Source organism: Balaenoptera physalus (assembly GCF_965194825.1).
Source record: "Balaenoptera physalus genome assembly, chromosome: 20".
Lineage (NCBI taxonomy): Eukaryota > Metazoa > Chordata > Mammalia > Artiodactyla > Balaenopteridae > Balaenoptera > Balaenoptera physalus.
The window spans coordinates 39,268,610-39,295,504 of record NC_138901.1 but is presented as its reverse complement, the minus strand read 5'-3'; the positions used below and the strand labels follow the sequence as shown (position 1 = coordinate 39,295,504).

General features: G+C 53.0%; 1 protein-coding gene and 1 long non-coding RNA gene across 7 annotated transcripts; one reads left to right on the top strand and one right to left on the bottom strand.

The window, feature by feature from the left end:
• The first annotated feature begins 1,819 nt into the window (after window positions 1–1,819).
• Window positions 1,820–24,577, top strand: SEPTIN4 (septin 4). Of its 6 annotated transcripts, XM_082440057.1 has the most exons (14): window positions 1,820–3,358; window positions 4,008–4,052; window positions 5,276–5,283; window positions 18,354–18,647; window positions 18,997–19,090; window positions 19,545–19,631; window positions 20,135–20,258; window positions 22,720–22,854; window positions 22,968–23,085; window positions 23,174–23,275; window positions 23,472–23,568; window positions 23,662–23,824; window positions 23,984–24,083; window positions 24,355–24,577. In XM_082440057.1, the coding sequence occupies exons 1-14, from the start codon at window positions 1,831–1,833 to the stop codon at window positions 24,412–24,414; spliced, it is 2,955 nt and encodes a 984-aa protein (XP_082296183.1). In that variant the 5' UTR covers window positions 1,820–1,830; the 3' UTR covers window positions 24,415–24,577. The 6 variants fall into 6 exon arrangements, with proteins under 6 accessions (XP_082296183.1, XP_082296181.1, XP_082296180.1 ...); XM_082440053.1 differs by lacking the exons at window positions 1,820–3,358; window positions 4,008–4,052; window positions 5,276–5,283 and adding exons at window positions 16,043–16,204; window positions 16,921–16,950 and having other exon boundaries at window positions 18,997–19,063; XM_082440052.1 differs by lacking the exons at window positions 1,820–3,358; window positions 4,008–4,052; window positions 5,276–5,283 and adding exons at window positions 16,045–16,204; window positions 16,921–16,950.
• A 912-nt stretch (window positions 24,578–25,489) lies between these two features.
• LOC309649800 lies at window positions 25,490–26,882 on the bottom strand. Its single transcript, XR_014257307.1, has 2 exons — window positions 26,577–26,882; window positions 25,490–26,173 (listed from the first exon to the last, which is right to left on the bottom strand). It is a non-coding gene; the product is annotated as an uncharacterized lncRNA (long non-coding RNA).
• Window positions 26,883–26,895: the final 13 nt, after the last annotated feature.

Sequence of the window (26,895 nt, the reverse complement as noted above, 5' to 3'; positions counted from 1 at the left end):
AGGAAGGAAAGAAGGATTCTTGCTTTCACCACTTCTATTCAACATAATTCTTGAAGTTCTAGCCAGAGCAATTGGGCAAGAAAAAGAAAAGGCATACAAATTGGAAAGGAAGAAGTAAAATTATCTCTGCAGATGATATGAGCTTGTATGTGGAAAACCCTAAAGAGTCCACACAAAAAAAACAACATTAGAACTAATCAATGAATTCAGCTAAGTAGCAGGATACAAAGGCAACATACCAAAATATGTTGCATTTCCATATGTGAACAATGAACCATCTGAAAGGGAAATTATAAAAACAATTCCATTTATAATAGCATCAAAGAGAATAAAATACTTAGGAATTAACCAAGAAGGTGAAACACTTGCACTATGTACTACAAAAACTATGTACTACAAAACATTGCTGCTCTTCCCTGAGTCTGGGGTGCAGGTGGGAATCAGGGAGCAGAAGTGAGAGAAGGACCTGGGACTTGGGAGCGAGAGAAGGCTAAATAGGCCCTTGGGTCCCCACCACCAGGGACCTGGCTGGCCTGAGGGCCAGTATTTTATATATTTAAGACCTGTGTCAGTAGCTCATAGTTTCTCAACCTATTGAGATTCCTGATACATAAAAATGTGGGTTTTCTGGGAATTCCCTGGTGGTCCAGTGATTAGGACTTGGCACGTTCACTGCCGGTGCCTGGGTTCAATCCCTGGTCGGGGAACTAAGATCCCGCAAGCCACACAGCACGTCCAAAAAAAAAAGTGGATTTTTAAAAATTTTAACTTTATGTCTCTAATCAAGGCTGAATATAAAGATCCAGAAACAACGATTCTGAACATCCCATAACTGCCATGACCCTTCAGAGTCAACAGTGAAATGCTGGATACGGTAGGGTCTGTGTCAGGGAGTGAGAGAGAGAACCAGTGTGTGAAAGGGAGAGAAAGATGACAGTGTCTCTCTCTTATCCAAAATGGTCATCCAAGTTGGAAAGTCACTCTTCAAATCAAGAAAGAACTGGAGTCCAGCTGATCATGATAGCTGAGAGGAGGGAATCATGAGAAAGGACACTAACATTTATTGTGGGACATGCACCTACCAGGCAATGGTTTCCAGATGAAGAAACCAAGTCTCAAGCAAGTCAAGTAACTTGTCCAAGGTACACAAATAGCCATTTGTGATTGAAACCAATGACTGACTCCAAATCCCTTCTACAGTCCTACACTCACTCCTGGGCCAAGAATGTGTGAGAATTTATGATTTGAGCAACCTGGATTTTCACCCCAGGACCAACCAAATCACCCATGAAACCTGTAAAAAGCTGGAGTTCTATTTTTTTGACTTATATACAGTACAGTTCCAAACCAAATTGGGACACTTTTGTACCTTGCACCTTATTAAAACTGGGGCTAACACAGTGTGATTGATTTAAGTAGCCTTGCCTTAGTAGCATATTCAGGCTGATTCCTTCTTTCTGGATGAGTCTCTGGGAATTTCTAGAATCTGGGGAGAGTAAGGGGGGATCTAGAGCCTTCGTTATACACACCAGGAAATCCTTGTTTTGCTGAGAACTTGGTCAAAGTTTTGGTGGTGTCAGCTCCAAAGACAAATCCAGTTTCCTTGCAGTTACTGCGTAAGAGTATCTGAAGAATTGTGGCTGTATGCCAGAATATTTAATAGGAGGCTCCTTCCTTTATGACATCACCAGGCAGGTAGCTAAGGGGACTATTTGAGACACTTGGAGAACAACAGCCAGTTCTGTGGGAGTGCAAGAACAGCAGGTTTTAAAACTGAGGGTAAATATTCAGGCTTCATTAGGACCCTGAATACAAGCCAGCCGGTAAAATATGGGCTCTACCCACAGAGGCACAATCTATCATATGGTCAAGACAAATAAAGTTGGGTCCAAGGTAGCAGTTTCAGCACAGAAAGGGGCCGAGGTTACTAACACAACCCCTCAGCGAGGACATGCATACGATCTTGCCTCAAGCCAGCGGAGTGGCACGGCCTCCATGATCCCTTCAGCCCATCGAAGATCAGAAGCTGGGCATTCCACCATTCCCCATTTAGCATCAGAGTACCCTCGATCTAGCTCCCCCCACTCAGGGCCAGGCGTCTCTGGAGCACCCAGCTGTCGAACTGAGACCCGATCAAAATCTGAAGCATACCGCCATGCTGTCCAGATGCAGCGGAATGTTAGTACATCCAGAGAGGAAGCAACTAGAAGAGGGGGTGAGAGCAAACCAGGGCGTGATATCAATAATCGCTACTCATTAATTCCAGATGCCAAATCCTCTCGCCGGTTGAGTTTTGTCGACCAGAAAGACAACTTCACAATCTTAGAAGAAGACCCACCCTCCAAGGTCCAGTACCCACAAGGGGTCAGAGTTCCCCATAGGCCTTTGGTTTATCCAAAGGATGAAGCAGTCCAAACTGAGCCCACTCGAAAGAGTTTGACTGCTGCTGATATCAGATCTCCAAGGAGACCCTCTAGCCCAGAACGCAGCGACAGCCGCATCTGTACAGACTCTCGACCAACCCAGAGAAGGATCCCTGGCCAAGAATCTGAAATGGGCTGTCAAAACTCAATTTACACAGAACCTAAGGCCTTGCATAGAAGTATGAACTTGGAATCATCCCTCAGACTCTCCTTCCTTAAAGATTTGGATGGTGGACGTAAAGTTTCTATGCGCCCAGAGCCTGAGTCTATCCGCAAGCATTCTGTCTACACCGAAACCAAGTCCTTCCCAAAGGTCTTAATATCATCAGAAGTGGAGCCCAACGTGAAGTCCTCAATCCGAGGAGACAGTGAGGGTGGCCGCAGGGTCACCATCTCCCCCGGGGGACAGTCAGCTTCCCGTGTGACATCTCGAGCCGTGTCTGAGAGCCCCCGCAAATCTTCCACGTTTGTCAGTCCAGAGCCCATCTATAAGCAGCATACCACAAGACCCTCAAAAAGTACTTATGTGTCCTCAGGACCCACACTTAGACATCCAGAGCCCTCTGGAAAGCCCTCTGTCCATGCAGAACTGGAACTGACCCCTCGGCCCTTACCCCCTCGGTCCTTACCGAGATATGGGCCAGACTCCTCATGGTGGGCCTTACTCAACCCTGAAGTTGAAATGCCCCAAAGCCGGCCAATAACACTTGATTCCGAGCCTAAGTCCCCTTCTCCCGTAGACCCTTCAATGCCCTTTTTTGAAATGGAATCAAGCCCTTTCTGTGAGGATCTGATGTTCCAGAGAAGGAAGGCAAGTCCATCACCACCACCATCACCAAAGGAGTCTCCAAGCCTGGAACCACAGAGGGACGTGCCACAGGTCCCCAAGCACACCTCCAAACAACCCATTCAAAGGTTTAGTGCTTTCTTCTTGGGTATGTGAAGAAGCAGACTACCCAGGTGCAGCCCCGATTTAGTGAGGTGGGATGCTGGGGTGGGCAAGAAGTTCCCCCTCTGTATTCTGGGCCTCAGAGCTGCCCTCCTGCCAGAGCCAAAGTTAGACCCATCCTTGAGCCCATTGCTCCATTCCTTCCCCACCAGCTTCTCTGAGCTCCAAGCTAATGACATCGATGACGATGCTTGGGCCAGCGTCAGGCATTGACTCTTCCAGGCAAGGCTGCTTAGCCTTTCAATGGAGGGTAGTAGAGAGTGGTTTGCAGGGTGGGAAGCTACTTCCCGAGAGTGGAGATAAAGAACTGAGCTGGTTGAGGGCTGGTAAAGAGAATAAGGTCCTCAGGTAAATATTCTGGCAACAAAGTGGGGCATAAATGAGCTGGGACTTAGACTTCCAAGCGGGGAAAGGCATTAACAGTGGCACAAAGAGAGGGTGGGGAAGAAGGGAGAGGGAGAGTGGAAATGTGACATTTAGTCTCAGGCTGGAGGAGCTTCTTGGAGACATCAAGGGCTGAGGGCACCTTTGTGTGGAGAAATGTGGAGCTAGAAAGGGAGATGTTATGTAGTGAGGGGAGGGGGCGTGTATCCCACAGAGAGAAAAAAAAAGCAACAATCTCTTGTTACTTTCAGATGTCTCTGAGGAAATGTACAATCGTGTCATCTGGTGGCTAAAAGGTCTGTGCTTTTCCCTCCTGTGGGTCCACTCTGGGGGGTTGGGAGGCAGGAGGACAGTTGGGAGGGTGGCCTCTGTATCCACAGAGCTAGATCTGTTAGGATGGATGGTACATGCTGGGATTTTGACTTGAAGGGGCAGAGGAACTTCTCATCTTGCCTAAAATTCTACCATTAGAGTCATTCCTTTGGGACTTGGAAACTTTTTTCATTTTTAAGAGTCTCCTTTTAATGGGAAGGAGTCACTTTTGGAATGGAGAACAATTTAAGCCCATGGCCTTTCAGATTAGCTGGTCTTTACCTACCATGTGATAAAAAGCAAACATCAAAAGCCCCGTTAACACAAGCTACCTACTTCATGGTCTTACTCAGGGCTAACTCCAAACTTATTCAGGTTGAGGGGGTCTCCCCATGTGTCCCTCTGCTTCCTCAGAACCCTCTTCAAGCCCCATCCCAGGATCTGGGAGGTACTTATTGGCTGCTGCCCTGGCAGGCTCTCCAGGGATGTCTAGGTGAGGACATCAGTGGGTCCTGCAGCCAGCCAACTTGAGAATCCCCAGGGTCTGACCACCCCCCCACACTCACTTTGTGCTCTTGACCTCTCTGATAGGAGGGAAGGTGGGAACCAGTCCTAATACAGAGCATCTTAGTGGCAAGGAATTCCTGCTTCAAGCGTTATGGACCAAAACATGCTCCAGCCCTGTGAGCACAAGAGAGGCCAGGGCTCTAGATGAGGACATTCCTAGAGAGGAGAGAGCCCTGGGAATGCAATCCAGTCCCCACCAGCAGTCCTGGCCCTCAGGGGAGCAAAGATCCATAAAGGAGAGGTTTTTAGAATAAGGACTCTGGAGTTATACCATTGGGTTTGAGCCCTGTGTCCACTGTTTTCTGACTGTCACCTTGGGTAAGTTATTTTACCTCTCCAATCATTAGTTTCCCCATCTGTTGTTAGGAACAATGGATTCCTCTTAAGGTTCTTGCGAGGACTCGGCAAGCTATTACATGTAACGCACTTAGCGTGGTGCCTGGCAACAGTGAGCATACAGTAAATGCTAGCCGTTGTTATTTGGGCCACTTTGGACTAGGAAGGAATTTGGGCCAGGTTGTGCCCAAGTCCACTGGACATCTTTAGTAAAATTCTCTTTTTCCCCTCCTGTTGGCACTCTCTGAATTCCATTTGCTGCCCCCCTGGGAATGCCTGGCTTCTGCTCTCTCCATTATGACAGATGAGGAGGTAAGAACGCCCCTGGGAAGTTACTTCCCATCTTTCCGTGCTCCCCCTTATCCAAGTGCCTCTCTCACCCTTTAATGGAAGCAGATGCGAAAGGAGACAGACAGAGGTGCTCCCTATGGTTGGGCAGGTTGTTCACTGCACAAGGGCACCTGGCAGAGAAGCAGGGGCTGACATCTAGCCTGTGTTCCACTTGCCAAGCTGTGCACCTATGGGGCTGCATCTCCCCAGAGGGGCATTTACATGAAGGTACCAGAGCTAGTTGCAACGCTGGAGAGAAAGAGTAGAGACCTTTTGGCAAACGATGAATCCTGCCAAGTGCTCTGTGGGAAGGCTGTCTGGGAAGCCATAGGTTGGATCCATCCCCGCTTGGCTCTCCCCTCTCCAGCCTAGGGCGCTCCAGAAAGGGGACACTTTTCTGGGTTACACACTATTTGAGTCCTCAACTTGGAAAGGCACAAGGCGAACTCTGCTCTCGGCAGCCCTGTGTCCTGAATTTGGCAAAGAGTGTCCTGATTTCACAGTGCATTGTTCCTATAAGTACTTTCATTCTTCTTGGTCCATGTTTGATAAGATAGTCCAAGCTCTTTTGCCTTCGTTCTTTCTCTTGCCATATCTCTCCCTTACCCAAAGTCCAGCATGGCCTCTAATGGACTAGCCCATTCATGGACTAGCCCAGGATGGGCAGTTGACTACAGATGGAAAACAAATGAGATGTGTGCGTGGCAGGGGAGAACAGCCTGAACTCAGATAACAGAACAGCTGCAGGGGATGTGCCAGAAATGCGGCTGCCACCCCCTCTGCCATGGCTGCTTATCTAGCCCTGTGCCCTGAGCTCAGCTGTGGGTGGGAGCAGCTACTTTTAGAGATTATCTCCATGCAAGACAGTAAATCCTTCTCTCCCTCCTGCCTTTCTCTCTTCTTTCCTTTCTCCTCTTCTCCCTTCCTTCCATAAACAGTTTTTATTCAGATGCTTAGCACTCTGCTAGGCACTATTGAGGAAATCATTGAAGCCTCACAGCACACACATTCTTTGGCCTGGAGAAACTTACCATCTGGATGGGGAGATAAGACATATGGGCAGGAAACATTTAAACAACAATATGAAATAGTCTGTGCTCAAACGTTCAAGTGAATGCAACAGACTGAATAAGTGCTCTTGGAGGATCTTAGGAGAGAGGGAGTCAGCAGGGAATTTGCGGGGAGGCGGTCAGGTTACCCGCTCCTTCCCGAAGCCAGGGGGCTATCTTAGCCAGCCTCTTGCTCACCCCTTGATGCAAACCTATACCTCTGGGAAGGGATTAGTATTTCCCCTCATTCAGGATATGATGCTTTTGACAGAGCAAGTTCCTCCCTGTTTTTCTCCAGCTTGCCCTCTTTCTTTATGCATCTTGTTTTAGTTTAGGAAGTCAAAAGCCTTGGCAGCAGGACGGCTCCTTCTCAAAATAGCTCTTATCCTATCTTGATAATTGCAGCTCTCCAGACTGTTCAGCAGCAGAGCTGCTCCCCAGAAGCTGGGAAGAGAAGACTCCCAGGCAGCGGGGCCTGCTGGTCTTCTCTGGATCTCTGGAAGTGGGTGGCATGGAGGTGGGCCCGGTACTCTCCCCACAGGGTGTGCAAGAGCTAGGCCTTCCTCAGACTGTTCCCTAGGCTGCATGGCCCACAGGCAGTCCCAGGATGAAGACTCTGTGGTGCTGGTGTCCAAGGCCTCTGGTTCCTCTCATCTAGGAATGGTTGGCTGTGGAGTCTGGTCCAGATTCCATTCCCGGCAGGAATTCTCTGGTGGCCCAGCCACGGCGCCTGGCTCGTGGATGGCAGCCTGTTTGTCGCTGAGCTTCACAAGCCCTTCTGGGTCCACAGCTGGGGACGAAGCGTGATTCAGCCTCCTCCCAGGCGGCCCCTCAAGACCTTTCTGTCTAAGGAGCAGGGTAGACGGATGCTTCTCATCCTTGGATTGGGACATTAGGGACTGGAGTCTTCCCGGAGGAGGTTATGCTGGACTGAGGGAAACATTCCTGGTGGGGTTTTTTTTGGTATCAGAACTAGCAGAAGCTCAATAGGAAGGTCCTGAGGGTGCCCTATGCGGTCAGCGGGGGCTGTCTTCTCACACAACCCTGGGGAATTCCCTGGAATAAAGCAGCTCTTGTTGGGAGGGGCTGCCCTGGTCCCAAGATCCTGTGTCCTCAAGGCACCTAACCTACTCACCCTTAGATGTGCTGTCAGGGAACAAGGTGGTCTACTCCCTGCTGTAACAATTATGCACGGAATCAACTCTGGAAAACAGCAGGAACAAGAAGAGGCTGTTTCAGTGATGCCTAAGACAGGCTTCAGTATCTTAAGGGTGACATGTCATTTGTCCCTGGGGGATGGGATGGCCAGCCTCCTCTTGGCTCCTGAGTCACAGGGAAGTTTTGCTCAGGTAGACTAACCTGGCAAGGAAGAACCCAGAGCCTCGGAGCAGCACAGGGAGACTCCGCATTCCTGGGGATGTTAACAGAATCCTAGGGTATGGGCTGTCTGGAGGGAACCCCAGAATCATTTTCCTACCCCCTCATTTTCTCTTGCTTTGTACTCTCTTTCTCTTGTTTTCTTTGCTATGAGAGGCTCATAGTTGAAAGGGAAGGGGGTTGTTGAAAGGATGGAGCAGAGCTGCTGAAAATGGGGCAGGGCACCTTGGGAGGCTTTTCATAGCAGCCTGACCCTCGCTACCCCGCTGCTTTTCCTGTCAGATGGTGCCTTGTTCACTGCAGCTATCATGGGCAGTCAAGCCCAGAGCAGGATGGGAGGCTGGAGACCCTGGCCCAGACTTGCTATTTTGGGGACAGGCTAGGTTGACCAACTCATCAGGGTTTGCCCCGGGTGTTCCTGACTTTAACATTGAAAGTCTTGCATCCTGGGAACTCCCTGAGTCCTGAGCAAACCGGGACAGTTGGTCAGCCTAGGACAGATGGTGTGGTATGCCTCAGCAAGAGCCTCTGGAAGCACAGGGCAGGGGGGTAATGTCCTACCTCCACCGGGAGACGTGGGCAGATTACTCCCTCTGTCCGTACAATGAGGGCAGGAAAATGCTATGCCTTCTTCCCGAGCTTGATGGCAGAATCCCTTCATTTTTTTGTTCTGCCCAGGAAGAGCACACATAGGGAAGAATCAGCCACACCCATTGTGGACTCTCTAGTGTATTTCCAGGGGCGACTTGGTTCCCTGCCTGGAACCCATCTCCAACATTACACATTTCTATCAGAGTAGTTTGGTGCTGTTTAAAATGGTGGGTTTTTCAGGTAAGAAGAGAGACAGCGGGCCTGAGTAGACTAGGGAGCTTGGCTTCAGAGGGTAGGTGCATACTCAAATGAGGAAGCCAATCTGTAATGCAGAAGCCATCTGACAGCTGCTCAGCCAGAGGAAGGCTGTCCTGAGTGACAGAAATGATCATGTCCCTTCACCCTCCTCTGCTCAGCTGCCTTTGGCCCAGCTGCCATGAGGGGAGAAGCAAGAGGCAGCTGCACCTTGGGGGCTGAATGCAGGCCTGGAGGAGGGGGACAGAATGCAAGGCAGCTCCTGAGGGAAGCTCAGACTCTGACACTGTAGATGGAAGGACTGGATCAGCCAAAGTCATTTCCTTGGCACACCTACCACAGGCAAAGTCATCTAGCTCCAGGGGTCTCAACAGTGGCTGTTTTGGGGAATTGGGTTCAGTAAGTCTGAAACCAAGACCTGTTTTCTGGAGATAGAGTGGTGTCTAGCTGGAGAAGCTGACTCCACAGTTGGTGGCAGCATGGTCATTCCGGTGTCACTTTAGACTAAGGCTTTTCTCCCATCCCTCTACACCCATTACACGTGCACATGCTCATTCTTTGGAGGGAAGGCATTTGAAATAGTCACAGTTGACAGTTGCTAGTTTGGTGTTGATAATTTCGGTGTTAGCTGAGATAATAGCCGCCATTCATTTTAGTGATTATACCAGCGCTAAGTGTATTGCCTTAGTGAATCTTCACAGCAAACCTATGAGGTAGACTTTTTCTCCCTATTTCACAGATGAAGACACCGAGGCCCAGAGCTTGCTCATCAATGCCTGGAGCGCTCTAGGGAGCATCTTGCCCCAGGGGTTCGTATGTGGTGTATAAACCCTTTTTCTGTAGTCACATATTCCTGGAAGATAACTTCGTGATATTTCAGTAGCACCGTTAGATATCAAGAATTGTGAGAGGAAAGGTTGTAGTGGGGGTAACATCTGGGTCTCTGCGTTTGAACTGAGAGGCTGGGAGGTCAGCGTGAGCTGGTAAACAGCCAGAATGAAGGGCAGGTTATGGGTCAGCGAAGCCCATAGCCTCAAGGCTTGCCTGTACTCCAAAATCAGAGTGGAAACTAAGCAATGATTCCTCTCGGTCAATCCATATTGATCAGACATCTCTTGGGGGCAGAGGCCTGATCACCCAGGCAGACATGGCGTGACAGATTCACTGAGTTGAAGTGAGTAGAGGTTAAAATAGAAAACGTACTCCCTGTCCTTGAGGGGCTTGTGGTTAATTTGGAGAGAAAAGTATACAGATGGGTCACTTGAAAGGAAGTGAATATCAAAGGGCAAACAAAGTCCAGGGTAACGAGTCAGCAAAGCTTCCAGCATGGAGGCACTTGGAGGGTAAACACCAGGGGGAGACAGATTTGGGCTCAGTATAGTGAAGACCTTGGTAACTCACCACCCAAAGATTGAAGGGCAGCTGTTAGAGTCAGTGAGTTTTTGGCCATGGAAGATATTCGAGCAGAAGCTGGAAGGTCAAGGGAGGGGGACTTGAAGGGAGTCAGACATGCAGGGGGTAGTGGTATTAGGAGGTGTGTAAGTCCCTTCGATCCCTGAGCCTCCTGTGCCCTGCCCTGCCGCAGAGAGGATGTTGGAAGGGCCCTCTGGCTGGCTTCTATCACCCTGCTGGCTCTGGAACTGTCCCTTGCTGCGGCCGTTCAGCAGGTGCCAGGAAACTGCGTTCCCTGACCTTGCCACCCACATCTCATGCCTGCCCCAGAATCATGGGACACTGGGGAGCAATAAGGGAAGGAGTGAGGCTTAGGATATTTTGGTTTCTTGCCTCTGCACAGACCTTGCTGGACAGACTGGCTAAGGTTTCCTTGAAAGACACAAGCCAGTGATAGATAGACGTTTGGCTCCACCAGGGCTCTCTGACTGTATCATCACTGACTCAACACCTCTGGGGCAGAGGTACTATTAGCTCTTGCACCGCTTAAGGGGAACTGCTACCGAGAGGCAAATGTGGCCTTTGCTAGTCAGGCAGATCTGAAATCCTGATTTCTGGTGGTAATTACTCTTTATTCTTGACTTTGAACCTGGGTCCTGGCTTGGCCCAAGTGCAGCATCCTTGTTTGCCATCACTGTGCCATATACCCTTCACCCATGGGTGGGCAGGAAAGATCCAGTGGAGCGGGGGCCAGGAGGTTTTCCGTAAAGACCATGTTAGCCTGATCTAAGTAGAGGGAGCCCAGGACAGCAGACTGGGGCCGTGGTTGCTGATATGAGTTTCCCAGAAGAATCACCCTCTGTGCAAGGTATGTGTCGACTCTCCAGACGCTTGGCTTGAATACCCCACCCCAGCAGTGCCCCGGAAATTGTACCCTAGTCAAGGACATCAATGACTGGTGGGATGTTGAATTTCTTCCTTCCTTTCTTCCTTCCTTCCTTCCTTCCTCCCTTCCTTTCTTTTCTGCCTGCATGGCTTGCAGGATCTCAGTTCCCCAACCAGGGACTGAACCCAGGCCCCAGCAGTGAAAGCCTGGAATCCTAACCACTAGGCCACCGGGGAACTCCCAGGATGTTGAATTTCAAGAGAGAACCAGAGCTCCAAGAGCTGACGGGCACTGAGGCAAGGTTGGCCAGACAACCTGCTGGCTGGAGGTGGCACAGAGCACACAGTGACCAGTGACTCACACAAGGGCTGCTATATCTCAGCCCTGCTTCTGACCAAGTGTCAGACTCTACCTGTCCCAATATAGAACATGAGAGCTGGAGTTGAGGGTAGAACAATCCTCTCTTTCAACGGGAGAAACAGAAGCACAGGGAGGGGAAGGGACTTTCAGGCAGTGAGATAATTGCCAGAGCTGGCATGGGGACTTACTCCCAGGCCAAGTTCTCATGGAGACCCCTGAATTGCTGCAGGGCTAGCATGCGGGGTTGTATAGGTAGAGTGACCCAGAGTCTACCTTAGGCTTTTATTTTGCCCAGCCCATGCTTCATGTTGGGCCTGTGACCATCAAGACCACAAGATTCTTGGCTTGGAGATGAGTTCCATGGTCCCTTCCTCTTTTGGGGCCTCACTTCCTTCAAAGCAAGCTGGCACCAACATGCCTTAGGAAACACAGGGCTCTCTGGGGTCCAGGCAGCAGGTGCCAGAGCAGAGCTGGGATTCCAGCTGCAGCTGAGGATGAGCTGCTAGCTGAGATGTGTTTGTGTCTACACTTGAGCAGCAGCCAGAACTGGGGGAAGGAGGGACATTATGATTGTGGAAAACAAGGCTTTGTGATAGGGCCTGTCTTCCTTGACATAGGCTTTCTCCCTTGGGCCCAGCACCCGCAGTCCAGGCCTTGCAGACTGAAGCATCCAAGAGGTATTCTTTTTTTTTTTTTTAATTAATTAATTATTTATTTATTTTGGCTGCGCTTGGTCTTAGTTGCGGCACGCAGGATCTTTGTTGCGGCATGCGGACTTCTTAGTTGCAGCATGCGTGCTTCTTAGTTGCGGCATGCGAACTCCTAGTTGCAGCATGCATGCGGGATCTAGTTCCCCAACCAGGGATCGAACCCGGGCTCCCTGCACTTCTTTAAGCAATGACACCCCTTCTATCCTCCAGCCCACCATTGCCAAATATTCAATAGCAGCCCCATGTTTTCTGAACCTGATCTCACCTGTGGTACCCAGGCCCCCTCCCTCTCTCTGCTGAGTTTTGACGGATCCCAACCAAGACCACTGGGTCACGGATCAGACTGAAATAGTGTAGGCAGGCCTCTGGCACTTCTACTAATAGAGGGAGGGGGCCATGCCTGTGGCCTCAGTTTTGTCTAAAGTGTATTCAAGCCAGTCAGTCTGCCCTGGAAGAGGACTCTTGGAAGCCAGGGAGGGGCATGCTGCTGGAAACTTCTGCAGAAGCCTGACCAGCTCAGACCTGTATTAGCTCAGGAAATCCCCACCAACTCCCCACCCCCTAAGCATCTATCTTCTAGCTGCTGCTGACCCTTCTGAGCCTCTAATGCCTCTAAAGCTGCTGGGGCATCTGTTCCCACAGCATCTCACCTGCTTGCCCAGCATGGCCTCCCCTGAGGCCCTCGCCACCTTCCACAGCCACAGGCAAGGCTTCACTGCCCCGGAAAGGCCACTCAGCCTCTCCCTTCCATTCTTCCAACAGATGATCCCAGCATAATTTATGCAGCAAATCCTCTTTAATCTTTAATCTAGGGTCCTGCACGAAGGGAACCTCCTGTCTCTTCTTCACAGCTTGGCTGGAGGTGGAGATTGTCTGACATTCCACCTTAGGAGGTGTACAGAGGGTATGGACAATCGGTAACTTGGACATCAGCTGGGTTCAACTCCCACAAACCTTGTGGGCTCTCCGGGGTAACTGATCGGTTCTCTCCAACCTGTGAGGCAAACTCCCCTCTCCTTCCAAAGGTTTCTTCTCCTGGGGATACCAGGTGGGCCCTTCCTTTTTCTTTGGGGACTGGCTCAAGCCCCCACGGTGCTGCGCTGCCTGTGCAGGCCACTCTTTAGGGGCTGAGTAAGGAAGAGCCAAGTGACCAGCGAAGCCGTCCCGAGCGCCTCTCCGCACCCTGTCTCCGGGGGTCGAGAGCTGCAAAGCCCCACGGCGGGCCGGCCGCCCCTTGCCCAGCCGCCCCTTGCCCAGCCTGCGCCGGCTCCCCGCGCCGCGGAGGTGCAGGCCCCGCCCCGGGGCCGCCCAGCCCCGCCCCGCCCCCGCCGCCGGGCCCCGCCCCCGGCCGGTCCGCTCTCGGGGCGGCGGGCGGGGGCAGGCGGTGTGGCGAGGTCGGCACGCAGCTCCGGCCGCGGGTCGCTCGGGCGCTGTCCAGGCGGAGCCGGCCCGGCCCGGGCTGCAGCCATGGTAAGGCTGGCGGGCGCGGGGCGGGGCCGGGCGCGCAGGGCCCGCCGCTCCCGGGCGGCTTCGCCGAGACCCGCGGCGCCGCAGTCCAGGCTGTGCGGGGCGGGAGGCGCTGTCGCCTGCCGCGGGCACAGGCAGGCTGGCGGACGGCGCTGCGTCGCTGCTCCCAAGTTTCTTCTTCTGATGCGAGCAGACGCGGAGTGGGCCCCGGCCACCGGGGTGCTGCCCCGTTCTTGGACGAAGGGGTGGGTCCGTGCTGGGTGGGGAGGGGCGCCAGCCGAGACGCGCTGGTGGGCTGGGGTGAGTGAGTCAGGCAGGGGCGGAGGTGAGGGTCCCCACCCGTGCCTGGGTCAGCTGTTACCTGGGTGACTCTTTCTCGCCCACCTACTCTGGGCTCAGGGACCAGCACCAACTTCCTTGGAAAACACACACAGGAGGCCCGCAAACACTGCCTGACTCCCTAGGAGGGATGGTGAGACGCTTGGGCCCTCCCTTCCCACAACACCGTCTGCCCAGGGACCTCGGAGAGAGGGAGGCCCAGCCACCATCCTACCCCGTGGGATCAGCTATATCCCTCTGCCTCTGAGACAGGAACCATGGGGAATCTTCCTCCTGCTGCATCCTACCCCCTCCCCCGAAACCAGGTCCCTCTGCAGTGATGCAGGGTGGAGAGAACTCATTCCTGCCACCTGCCTGTGGTGGGAGGAGAAACAGTAACCCCAGCCAACCTCCCTGAAGACCCCCCAGGTAGGAAATTTTGATGTTTGGCTGTGAGGGTGCAAGCTCTTTTCCTGCCATCATTGCCAGAGCCTGCCACAAACACATTATGCTGAGTGTCAGGGCCTCCAGGCCCTATGCCAGCTTCTCCTCCCAGTCTGGAAGCCCCCTAGCCTTTGCCCTCTGCATTGGGAAGCACAGGCTGTTTACAGCAGGAGGAGATCCGTGACCAGCCTGTGGGGCAGGATGTTGGCTGTGGGCAGCCTCCAGAAAGGAACTCCCTGGGCCCTGTGGAATCAGAAGCTTCCAGGTCTAGAAAGGCCAACCTTTTGGGCTCTTCTCTTTCAAGCTGTGTCCAGGCCGAGGCCCAAGTCTTGGCCAGGAAGTCTTGGTGACACTGTGACCTTCCCCAAAGTGGGGTTTCCTGGGAGAGGCCAAGTGGTGCCTGCCTTTATCCCTGCCCCCATCCTTCTCCTCACATGGGGACGGACAGACTGATTGTACCAGGGATGGAAGCCTGGGGGAGCACTGATTGTTCTTAGTGCCAAGTGTCCCTAGTGCAGGGGCCGAAGGGGCTTTTTCTGCCACACACTAAGTTCAGTTCAGCTGAGGTCTTGGTGCTTCAACTTGGCTGAGGCCACCCTGTTCCTCTGTATTTAAAGGCACCCCGTCACCACCAGAGTCCTCAGCCTCAGGCCCCTGCCTCAAGCCAGCCCAGTCCTTAAGCTGACTGGGTTCATGTCAAGCCAGACTTCTCTATGAGGGTCACTTTGTGAAAGGAGATCAGGCACCCAGCTGCTTCAGAGATCAGCGGGGAGAGCTCCCCAGCCCAGGAGCCCCAGGGGTTTTTAATTGGCATGCAGAAAGAATGACTTGGCTAACATTAATAACCATCCTGTGACTTGAGATGTACCTTCTCTCCCCAGGTTCAAAGCAGCTTGAGGTATCTGTCATCTGGGAGTGCTTTCTTTCCCCAGCCTTCCTGGGAGGCAAGGAAGGGCCATTCACAACTGGACATTAAGGCCCTGAAATTAAGACACTATTCAAAATCACAAAGGGTATTTCTAGCCAAACCAGAAACACTGGCCTCCTGACTCCTAGTCAAGTGCTCCATCTGCACACTCCCAGTTAGGTCCCTCAATTTGTCTCCCACCTAATCGGCAACTTTGAAGCCTCTGGGATCCCAGTCTCTCCTTGACCTGAACTCATGCCCCTCAGAGACCAAGTGTTAGCAGCTCCCCTGCTGACTCTCTGAAAGTGATGGGGTGATGAAAGTGATACAGGTCCCCATGAGTCAGAGGTCAGGTATCCTAGGAAGGGAGGAGTCCCTGCAGCAAAGGCCTCTCCGTGGCTGGGACTCTCTGCAGGGAAATCTAGGGGCAGATTTCTGAAGGCAGTGCGGTTCTCCAATGAGAGGACACAGAGGGACACTGGGAAGAAAAGTGGGGCCATTCCTAAGAGAACATACACCCAGGGGATTATAGGACACCCCCCCACTACTTCAGCACTGCTTGAAGTTAAGGTGAAAGAGATTGGAATCCTTTGGGACTGGAGTCTCCTGGGTAGCTGCCCCATGTACTGATGGACCAGCTCACCTTGGGGACAGGTCTCAACCCTCTGACAGGCCTCAGTGTCCTTGGGGGTTACAGGAGAGGCCGAGTGGATCAAGAGCCTGTGTTGCAGACAGACTTGGGAGGCTGGTGCTGTGCCATCGGGGTAGGCAGTGGGCAGGCATCATGGGGCAGCCAATCAGAGGAGGAGGGGACTGCAGAAAAAACGAGTGATCCTGCTGCAGCTGAGCTGTCCGTGGAGGGTGGGAGCCAAGGGAAGGGAGGAGGAGGGGTTGGGGAAGGACATTCCACAGGCTTTTTTGGCCCCTGACAGAGACAGGGGGGTCAGAGAGAAAGGGAAAGGAGCAAGTCAGGACGCTGGATTACAACAAGAGCATCAAGACCAGGCTGTTTCTGTGTGTGAGGAACTTTTCTTGGGAGATAAAATTAGACCTAGAGCTTGCTGACAGGGAGTCTGAAGCGTGGGACATGGACCGTTCACTGGGATGGCAAGGCAGTTCTGTCCCTGAGGACAGAACTGAAGCTGGGGTAAGGTGCTGCTCTGGGAGATGGGTGGACCTGCCCTGTCTTCCCCCTGCATTGGCTGGGATTGGGGGTCAAAGTCAGAAAATGATTTGGTCACTGGCGGAGCCGGGGGCAGGGAAGGACAGACAGGAGGTGAGGCCCCTCGTGTCCTGACTCCTTGTCTAGAGCCCCTGTGGGCCCCTCCGTGCTGATGAGCAGCTCCCTGGCATGGAGAGTGGTGCTGGGTTCCTGGTGATGCTACTTGAAGATTGCAAGGGCTGGGGGTCTCCATCAGTGCCTTCCCTTCTCCCTTGCTGCCCTGCTGCTCAGTGCCCCTGGGGAAAACCAGGCGGAGTGCAGTCCTCTCTCTCCCACCCTCAGCCTGACCCCCAGACCGACTGCTGGGTCACTGTGGGGTTGTGCAGAGGGGCAGGATTTCCCCGAATTCCCCAGACTCTTCAGCTGCCAGAAAACAAGACCTGCCACCCCCAGCCCCATCCCTTCTCTGTTGCCATATAATTAATCGTCCAAGCTGGGACACTTTGCAGAGTGAAAAGGGGCAATTATGCCAGAACAACAAACATAAACTGGGATGTATGGTCACCCCACCGGCCCCCACAAATACTGTGGGTAAGAAAAAGCCTGTTGGGTCAGGCTTGCCTCAGGATGGTCTCTTCTGGCCACTTGGCCCCTACCTGCTGGTTCCAGTTTCCATCTAAAAGACCCCTTTTCCTGTCTAGGCAAGCCCTGGAGACTACGGCTATCAGCAGGTATGGGGACTTGAGAGGCCACAGCCTGGAAGTAGCTCTTAGGGGACTTTCCCCTCTAGCCTCCCCCTCCAGTCCCTTCCCTCTGCATAAACCTGGCAGCGTGACTGCATCCCTCAGTTCTTCCCTTTGTAAAACGGGGGCCTGCAGGAAGGCCGCGGCCATGTTATCTCCCCTCACCCTGGCTGGGACTCCGCAGTGGCCTGGGGTAGCCCCCACTGGCTTGGCTGATTCCCAGAGGGTGAGTCAGACTGTGAAGCCGGCCCTTGTCCGTTGTCTGGGGGAGGCACGTGGGTTTTGTGAGGCCGAGCTGAGCCCAGCACCGCCAGGCACTCCGCAACGGGGGCTGGCCCCAAAGGGAGAGAGAGGAGGCTTTAGGGTCTAGAGCTGAGGGTCAGAGTAGGGGGTGGGGGTGGCCTGTCTTCCCAGCTGGAGATGGAGTGGAGCAGGTCTCCACAGAGGAGCCAGCCCCCCCACCCCCGGCCTACCACCCGTGTGGTTCACAGTTGAGACCAGACCCCCTCCTGCGCTGCAGGCTAAAGCCTATCTCTGGGCACAGGGGGCAAGGGGCAGCTGCGGGTGCTTCCCCCTACACATCCCTCACAGTTGGGGGCTGTCAGAAGTGTCCTTCTGTCCTCCCTCACCTGGTCCCTCCCAGCTCCCCTTCACCCACACCCAGCATCCACTGGCAGGTTTCCCCTTCGCTCCTGGGGCCCAGGCTCAGGCTCTGTGTGGCTCAGTGTCTGGAATAAGGGGGGTCAGGTCAGCTGTACTGAGTTCTGGGCAGTGAGTCCTGGGGAGTGAGCACCTCCAGTAGAGTCTGCACCTCAGTCCCAGAGCTCAGCGACTGCAGTGACAGGAGGCGAAGAGACCCCTGCTGGCTCCTGATTTGCCTGGGGCTGGCAGCTCCCTTCTCCCCTCCCTCACTCCTTCCTGCCCCTACCCCATTCAGGCTGTCTGCACTCTCCTTGAGTCCTGAGCCTCATTCTCCTCTCGGCTCTAATGCCTCTGTCTGCTCCCCCTCATTCGGCCTGACTTCCTGGCCTTTGGGGCAGTCTCTGGTCCTGGCTCGAAAGGGCAGCCTCAAAAAGCACCCTGTTGAGAGGGAGCATTGGGGCTGGAGCTACTCAGTTCCCCAGAGCACTTTGCAAGGGCTCTGGGGGCTGCCCAGGGCTGCTGCGGGACCCAGGGCCTTTCCTGACGTCTTGGACCCTTGGACCAGGGAGGCGTGTGAGCAGTTGCGGGAGGGATGGTGAGCGCTTCCTCTGGCTTGGCCGCCTGTGCAGTTTCTTTCCTTTCTAACCATAAGTGCTTTCCTTTCTCCCTCTCGCCTTCTCCTGTCTTCCTCCTTCATTCTTCCCTTCCTGCCACCTGCCCGCCTACCCCACCCCACCCCGAACCCTCAGATTAAGCGCTTTCTGGAGGACGCGGATGATGCAGAACTGAACAAGTTCGTGAAGGATTTCCCAGGAAGCGAGACCTACCACCAACCAGAGGCCAAGACCTGGGTGTCCAGGCCCCAAATCCTGGAGCCGAGGCCCCAGGCCTCGGACCTCTGCCAGGATGACCTGGAGTTCAGACCCCCTTCGTGGCCCCAGCCCTCTGACAGCCAGCAGTACATCTCTGCCTCAGCCCCTCTCAGCCCCTCAGCCCGGCCCCGCAGCCCGTGGGGCAAGCTCGATCCCTATGACTCCTCTGAGGTAGAGCCTCCAGCCCTGCCCTTGCCTTTCAGTGGGCTGGTGCAGGAGGACCCAGGGAGGGAGCAGAGGGAGCCCGAGTGTGTGTGGACGTGCACGTGTGTGTGTGTGTATGCGCGCACGCGCGCATGTGCGTGCTGAGCTGGAGCCCCTCTCTGTCCTGTGTTGGCCCCAACTCTGTGGTGTCACCCCCCAGGTACGTTGGAAACTGACAATGTCAGCAGGGACAGGAACCCAGCTGGTAGCCCCAGATGGGGCCCCAAAGGAGCCTGGCACTGCTCTTTCAGGCTGGCGTTGGGTCCTGGGGTTCCTCTGCCTCCACCCTGATGCACTCTGCCTTCTCGTCCACTAGGATGACAAGGAGTATGTGGGCTTTGCGACCCTCCCCAATCAAGTCCACCGAAAGTCCGTGAAGAAAGGTTTTGACTTTACCCTCATGGTGGCAGGTAGAGCAGGGGCGGGGCAGGGCAGGGCTGGGCAAGAGGTGTTTCAGGTGGGGATGGTCTATATGTGGGGAGTGGGTATGGGTAGGGCAGGAGAAAGCCAGGGACTGTGCCTTTTTTGCAAAATAGCTGGGAGACATGGGTGGCCAAAAGTATGTATACGTTGCAGGGGAGGGGGTGGTGACGAGGTACAAAGAACATTTAACCCTCAGTTTTCTAGTAGTTGCCTTTCTCTGTGTGACCTTGGGCAATCTCTTATCCTCTCTGGGCCTCATCCAAATGAGAAGGCTGGACGAGCTCTTGCCTCTGCTTCCTTCCAGCTCTGCTGTGGTTTAGTTAGTCTCTTCCCAATTAGGTAAGAGAGCAGCTGCCCCCGCAACCCCGCCACCTTGGTCTGGTGGGGTTGCCTCTTGGTTACAGATCTGATTTGGTGCCTCTGTCCTCTCTCCCCTGTCAGGAGAGTCTGGTCTGGGGAAATCCACTCTCGTCAATAGCCTCTTCCTCACTGATCTGTACCGGGACCGGAAACTCCTCAGTGCTGAAGGTGAGGAAAGGAGAGGCGCATGGAGACAGGCAGGCAGAGCTGACTTGGGAAATCGAACTGACTGCAGGCTCTGAGGGATGGGGCCTTCCCCAGCATGCAGGGAGCCGTGGCTTCCTAGAGAGACTGCCGGCATCTCTCTGTAGGCCTATTTAGCCTGGCAGCCCACCAGCCAGCTCCCTAAAGATTTGGGTGCCGAAGCAGGGCAGGGACCAGAATCCTGCTCTTGGAGTGAGTCTCTGACCCCCAAAGGATTCCAGGAATCCGAGAAAAGAGCCGGGAGCAGAGAAGAGGCTGGGGCCAGAGCCAACAGCCACCGGCATTTCCTGTGTTGGGAAATGTGCTCCTTGCTGGTTCCCAGAGAACAGGCCCCCAGGCAGCCCCCGGGGGCGGGAAGGGGGGCAGTGTGGGTGAGGCAGTCTGGGCAGCACTGGCTGGGGTGGGTGGTGTGTCCTGACTGGGCAGGTCCTTGCCCTTGCCCTGGCCTCAGTTTCCCCCTTCTCCAGAGCGGATCATGCAAACAGTGGAGATCACTAAACATGCAGTGGACATAGAAGAGAAGGGTGTGAAGCTGCGGCTCACCATTGTGGACACACCGGGTTTTGGGGATGCGGTCAACAACACAGAGTGGTATGTCTGACCAAGCACAGCCCCTGCCCCGACCCCTGCCAACTCCGTACACACACACAGGGGCGCACGTAGGCTCGGACACACCCACAATTGTCAAGAAGAAGGGGTTTGTGCCCTCGAGCGTGCCACTGCCCTTTACCGGACAGCTGTCTCCTCTGTAAAGTGAGAGGGAAGGCCTTGGAACAGATGATCTCTAATGTTCCGTTGACTTGACCCACAATTCTAGAATGGGGTTGAGGACACAGATAGGAAAGAAGAGCCTCAAGAAAGCAAACACATGTGAAAACGTGTAGCACAGAGCCTGACATATATTAGGTGGTCAGTAGTTGTCACCCTCCCTCCTTCCATTCCTTTCACCAGCAACATTTTAGTTGCTACAAGCAAGTTATTAAAGGCGTGAGAGTGCGTGGAGGGAGGGGTGAGGGGAGAAATAAGAGGCAAAGGGTGGAACTATGTTTAAACTCCTGGGACCCTCTAGGCCACCTGCCAAAATAAAAGGTGGCTTGCCAGCCCCACCGCAATCATCCCTGACATTTTTTTCAGGAACTAGAAGGATGCTTAGATAATGGTCAGTCAGACAGACCTGAGTAGATGAGGAGGAGAATGGGTGATAAGGACAGGAGAAAAGGTGATGCCTTTGATGAGGGAGTTAGGCAGGGCGGTGCTGAGACACCTAGACTGAGAGTTCAGATCTTGATTCAGCATTTAGGACCTGCGTGATCTTGAGCAAATGACCACATTCCCATTTCTTCAACTGAAAAATGCTGGCCTTACCACCTCACCCAGTTGATCTGAAAATCAACCCAGAAAGATGCATGTGAATATGCATTAAAGATGTACAGTTTTTACAGGGCTGTGTACATTATACTCATGAATATTAAGATGATAATGTCAGGATCAGTGAAACATAAAAGTGTGGGGTCCCCTGTTCAAAATGATTAAGAATTTCAGCATGGCCACAGCAGAGAATAAACCAAATGTGGGCCTCTCTGAGCGCAGGGCCCCAGTATGACTGCACAGGTCACACGCCCAGGAAGCTGACCCTGTATAATTGCCTCACAGACTGATCAGACCCTTACGGACCTTTCTGTGCTCTGAACCACTACCCCCTCCATTTGTGCTTGATCATTACAACACGTGACTTTCGGCTCAGCACACTGGTTCATCTTCAACTTCATGATCGAAGCCTTGAGGGGAAGGCCACTTCTTACATTCTTGCCACACACTGTGCTGGTACATGGTGCATGGTCTCTGTAAGTAGTCCTGCTGGATTGAGGTGGTCTCCAGTCATCACCACCCTTCCGGATCTGGGACTACGTCTCAGCAAACTGGGCTCGCCCTGGAACTCGAGCCCCAACCGGCACCTGCTTCCTACTTTAGCAAGTATCACTCTCTCCTTCAATCAGTCTACTTACCTCCTCTTGCCTTCCATAATAATAATAATTTCACTTGCCTGGCACCTCACAGTTTACAGTGTACCACCACATATACTCATTTAGTCAACCAGCAGGAATTTATTGAGCACAGACGAGGTGTCCAGCCTGTGCTGGACATGTTAAGGGATGCAGAACAAGTGTGAATAATCCTTGTCACTGGGAGGCTTACAGTCTAGTGGCAGTGGGAGTGGGGGAGTTGGGGGGGCAGCAGGTCTCTAACATGTGTCCATCAGGTAAAAACTTAGGTTAGTAAATGAGTTGGGCTTTGTGGTGGCAAACACACTGAACTAGGAGTCAGAAGGCCAGGGGCTTGAGTGGGTAGAGAATTTGCTAGCTAAAGTGATCTGGATTAAGTCTCTTAGCAGCTCTGGATTTAGCTTCTTCATGTATAAAATGAGAATAATGATGCTCATAATGTCCACCCATCAGGGCACCTATCAGTGAGGATGAAACTCAATAACAGAAGAGCAAGAGACTTGAAAATTGAGGTTGTTGAATATATATATATATATATATATATATATATAAAACCTCTGTGTGTGGTGAAGGGAAGGGGAGAGCAGTGTGCATTGCTGTAGTCACAGGAGCCTTCATGGAAGAGATGGTTCTTGGATATGGCTTTGAAGGATGGAGTGGGCTTGGAGAGGTGGAGGAGAGGATGGAACCACATGAACAAAGGCTCTGAGGCTGAACTGTGAACCTGACTTAGGGCCGCCTTGGCCTCCAGTTGGTTTTCACCTGCCGGCACCTTGCTAGTCTTATTGCTTTGTTTGGTCACCTGGGCTCTTTTCCATTCATCAAGCTAGTATTTATTGACCTCTGTCTGTGTGCTTAGTCTGATTTTCTATCAGGATGTTTGAGATGCACCCCTGTCCCACCCAGGTACCTCCCTGAAGATGTAATAAAGCAAGTCGGGGAGTAGCAAAGTCTTGAAAAGACTGCTCGGGGCGTGGGCTCCTTGCAGTCCCAGAGCTCACCAGGCAGCCCTCAATCCCAGTTTCTCTGCTTGTCTGTCCCTGCCCCAGCTGGAAGCCTGTGGCAGAATACATCGACCAGCAGTTTGAGCAGTATTTCCGAGATGAGAGTGGCCTGAACCGCAAGAACATCCAAGACAACAGGGTGCACTGCTGCCTGTACTTCATCTCGCCCTTCGGCCACGGGTATGGTCTGAGCCTGAGGCTCCTGACACCACCGGGTGTTGCCAAGGGAACAGGCCAAGAGCACCAGGGGCAGGGCTGCCACTAGCAGGTGGTCACAGTTTCCTGTTCCCCAGGCTCCGGCCATTGGATGTTGAATTTATGAAGGCCCTGCATCAGCGGGTCAACATCGTGCCTATCTTGGCAAAGGCGGACACACTGACACCTCCAGAAGTGGAGCGCAAGAAACGCAAAGTGAGGGAAGCTGGTGGGGGAGGGGAGCAGGTGGGCTTCTGGAAAGGATGGGGTCCCCAGAACTATGGGCCCCTCATGTGTTTGCCAGATCCGGGAGGAGATTGAGCACTTTGGAATCAAGGTCTACCAATTCCCAGACTGTGACTCTGACGAGGATGAGGACTTCAAATTACAGGACCAAGCCCTAAAGGTGGGGCACCCCAGGGCATCCCTTTCCCATCTTGTTTCTTCTGGGCAGAAAAGGGAAGTAGAATTCTATACAAGGGTGGGCTATTGGGGTGGAAGAGGACCCTGGTTTCCTAGAATGAACCAGAGAAGATGAAGATAAAGGTGGAAAGGAACAGGTGAGAATGGGGGTGTTGACAGACACCCTTAACTTCTTCCAGGAAAGCATCCCATTTGCTGTAATTGGGAGCAACACTGTGGTAGAGGCCAGAGGGCGGCGAGTTCGGGGCCGGCTCTACCCCTGGGGCATTGTGGAAGGTAAAGCACTGAGCTTGTGACCAGGGTATCTCCTTGCCCTCAGTGGTTCTCCCCTACCCATGCCCCTGGCTGACCCCTAGCCTTGCTGTGCAGTGGAAAACCCAGGGCACTGCGACTTTGTGAAGCTGCGGACAATGCTGGTGCGTACTCACATGCAGGACCTGAAGGACGTGACACGGGAGACACATTATGAGAACTACCGGGCACAGTGCATCCAGAGCATGACCCGCCTGGTGGTGAAAGAACGGAATCGCAAGTATGGCCAAAGGCCAGGACAGAGCTGGCAGGGGTGGGGTCCCAAGCACAGCCTTGGGTGAGACAAAGCCCTTCCTTTGTTCTATAGGCTCTGGGCTCAATCCAAGCAGGTGCTGGGGTCTCCCTAGCCTTACCAACCCCCCTTTCCCCTCCCCCTCAGCAAACTGACTCGAGAGAGTGGTACCGACTTCCCCATTCCTGCTGTCCCACCAGGGACAGATCCAGAAACCGAGAGGCTGATCCGAGAGAAAGATGAGGAGGTGAGAGTTGGGTGGGACGGTAGGGGTTGCCAGCCTGAGAGGACCCCTGCTTAATCATAACCCTCAGTATCTCTTGGTTTGGGAATAGGAATATCCCTGGCCCTGGTACATATCTGGATCCTGGATTGGTAGCTTAGTGGTTCTACCCAGAGACTCCATCACACCTCAGGGCTACCAAGGCCCTGGCTGGAGGGATTAGAGGTTGGGGGCACTTCTCTAAATCTATAGGACTCTCTGAAAGGCCCAACTTTGATTCATATGCCTGTTCCAGCTGCGACGGATGCAGGAGATGCTGCACAAAATCCAAAGACAGATGAAGGAGACCCATTAGCTGGCTTTCAGCCCTGAATATTTAAACGCTGCCTCTTTGTCCCACCTATGCCGGCCCCTCCCAGCACCAGCTCTGCTCAGGCCCCTGCAGCTGCTGCCACTTCGCCTTACATCCCTGCTGCCTCCCCAGAGACTCAGAGGAAATAAAGTTTAACAAATCTGTAGGTGGCTTCTGGTGTCACTGTCTGTATCTTTATAAATTTATTTATTTTATTTATTTATTTTTGGCTGCGTTGGGTCTTCGTTGCTGTGGGCGGGCTTTCTCTAGTTGCGGTGAGCAGGGGCTACTCTTCGTTGTGGTGCACGGGCTTCTCATTGCAGTGGCTTCTCGTTGCGGAGCACAGGCTCTAGGCATGCGGGCTTCAGTAGTTGTGGCACGGGGGCTCAGTAGTTGTGGCTTGTGGGCTCTAGAACGCAGGCTCAGTAGTTGTGGCGCACGGGCCTGGTTGCTCCACGGCATGTGGGATCTTCCCGGACCAGGGCTCGAACCCATGTCCCCTGCATTGGCAGGCGGATTCTTAACCATTGTGCCACCAGCGAAGCCCACTGTCTGTATCTTTACCATCTCATGGAAACCAAGAAGATCCTAGGACCCAGTTTTGAAAGGCTGCTGGAAGAGGGTGCTGGCTTCTGACTTTTAGTAGGGAAGGGAGAGTGAGGAAAACTTTCCTCTCCCATGACAGGGTTCAGTCCGTGCCCAGAATCCAGCCTGGCCTGTCCATCCTCCTGACTGTATCTTTCCTGACTCTGTTATCTGGAGCCTCTCTCATCTTTACCACATACAGTACTGACAACCCCATAGAAGTTTAGGATTTGATATCTCCCCCGAGAAAACATCGTATTAATTGCATGCAGCCTTCGTATTTCCCCTGATTTGGAGAAAGGGATATGTAGTGCGAATTAAGTTCTGTACTCTAGGAAGCCTGTGATAGAGCACAGAACAAATGCTGAAACCCCTGTAATCACCAAACACTATAGTAAGTGCTGGGAATGGATAGAGTACAATCATCGTCCTGGAAGAATTCAGTATTCATTTAACAAATATTTATTAAGCATCTGCTAGGCTGAAGACACTGTTTTATTTTTATTTTTAAAAAAATTTTTAAATTTGTTACATGTGTTTAATCTCCTCCTCCACCACTTTAAATTTATTTATTTATTTATTTATGGCTGTGTTGGGTCTTCGTTTCTGTTCGAGGGCTTTCTCTAGTTGTGGCAAGTGGGGGCCACTCTTCATCACGGTGTGCGGGCCTCTCACTATCGTGGCCTCTCGTTGCGGAGCACAGGCTCCAGACGTGCAGGCTCAGTAGTTGTGGCTCACGGGCCTAGTTGCTCCGTGGCATGTGGGATCTTCCCAGACCAGGGCTCGAACCCGTGTCCCCTGCATTGGTAGGCAGATTCTCAACCACTGCGCCACGAGGGAAGCCCCTGTTTTATTTTTTTAAATTTTTATATTATTTATTTATTTATTTTTTAATTTTATTTTTGGCTGCGTTGGGTCTTCGTTGCTGCACGCGGGCTTTCTCTAGTTGAAGCGAGAGGGGGCTGCTCTTCATTGCGGTGCGTGGGCTTCTCATTGCAGTGGCTTCTCTTGTTGCAGAGCACAGGCTCTAGGCGCGCGGGCTTCAGTAGTTGTGGCACATGGGCTCAGTGGTTGTGGCTTGCAGGCTCTAGCACGCAGGCCCAGTAGTTGTGGCACACGGGCTTAGTTGCTCTGCGGCATGTGGGATCTTCCCAGACGAGGGCTCGAACCGTGTCCCCTGCATTGGCAGGCAGATTCTTAACCACTGCACCACCGGGGACGTCCCAACAAACACTGTTTTAAACCTTGGAGTTAAAGCACTGAACACAGGTAAGGTTCCAGTTTTCCTGGAATTTACTAAATGTAGTAAAAGTCCCAGTGTCCTGTAAGAGACACGTGAGGACATAATGGCCCTGGGGCCTATTAAAGCATTCAGGCCCACTCCTGAACTGAAGCTATCGTTAAGAATCTGAATCAACTGTTCTCCATTTCTGTCGGGTTGGTGGTATCTCGGGGCCACGGCGACCTCCAGCGGCCACCCACCGCCCTGCTGCCTGCTCTGGCTCCCCGTGAGAGAGAGGAAGGGAGGAGCGAAGAGCTAGATCCTTGGGAGAGTCCTATTCCCCACACCCTTTATAGACCAGAAGGTCGCAGCTAGCTCGTGGCAGTCTCAGTCCTATTTTTCAGGTGAGAGATCTTCTCAAAACAGAAGGCACCGTTCATTCAGGTCACGGAGAGCAGGGTCGGATCGAGGATGAAAAGTGAAGGTTGGAGGAACACGTCAAGGTGCGGAAGAAGGGAAACCCTCCCCCCCGCGCCAGTCGAAGACCCAGACGGAGCCTTAGGCCCAGCCCTCCCTCCTCTCTTAGCGTTCGGGGTCTTTCTCTCCCTTCCGGCTTTGGGACGGATGACCGCGGCAAAACCAAAACGGAAAATAGATGAACTAAGGTGCCACCGGAG

Bases quoted from the DNA above. Each gene is read 5' to 3' on its own strand.
- SEPTIN4 (XM_082440057.1), top strand. From the start codon at position 1,831: ATGGGCTCTACCCACAGAGGCACAATCTATCATATGGTCAAGACAAAT. The intron at 18,648-18,996 runs GTAGAGCCTCCA...CTCGTCCACTAG, and splicing joins ATCCCTATGACTCCTCTGAG to GATGACAAGGAGTATGTGGG. The intron at 20,259-22,719 runs GTATGTCTGACC...TCCCTGCCCCAG, and splicing joins GCGGTCAACAACACAGAGTG to CTGGAAGCCTGTGGCAGAAT.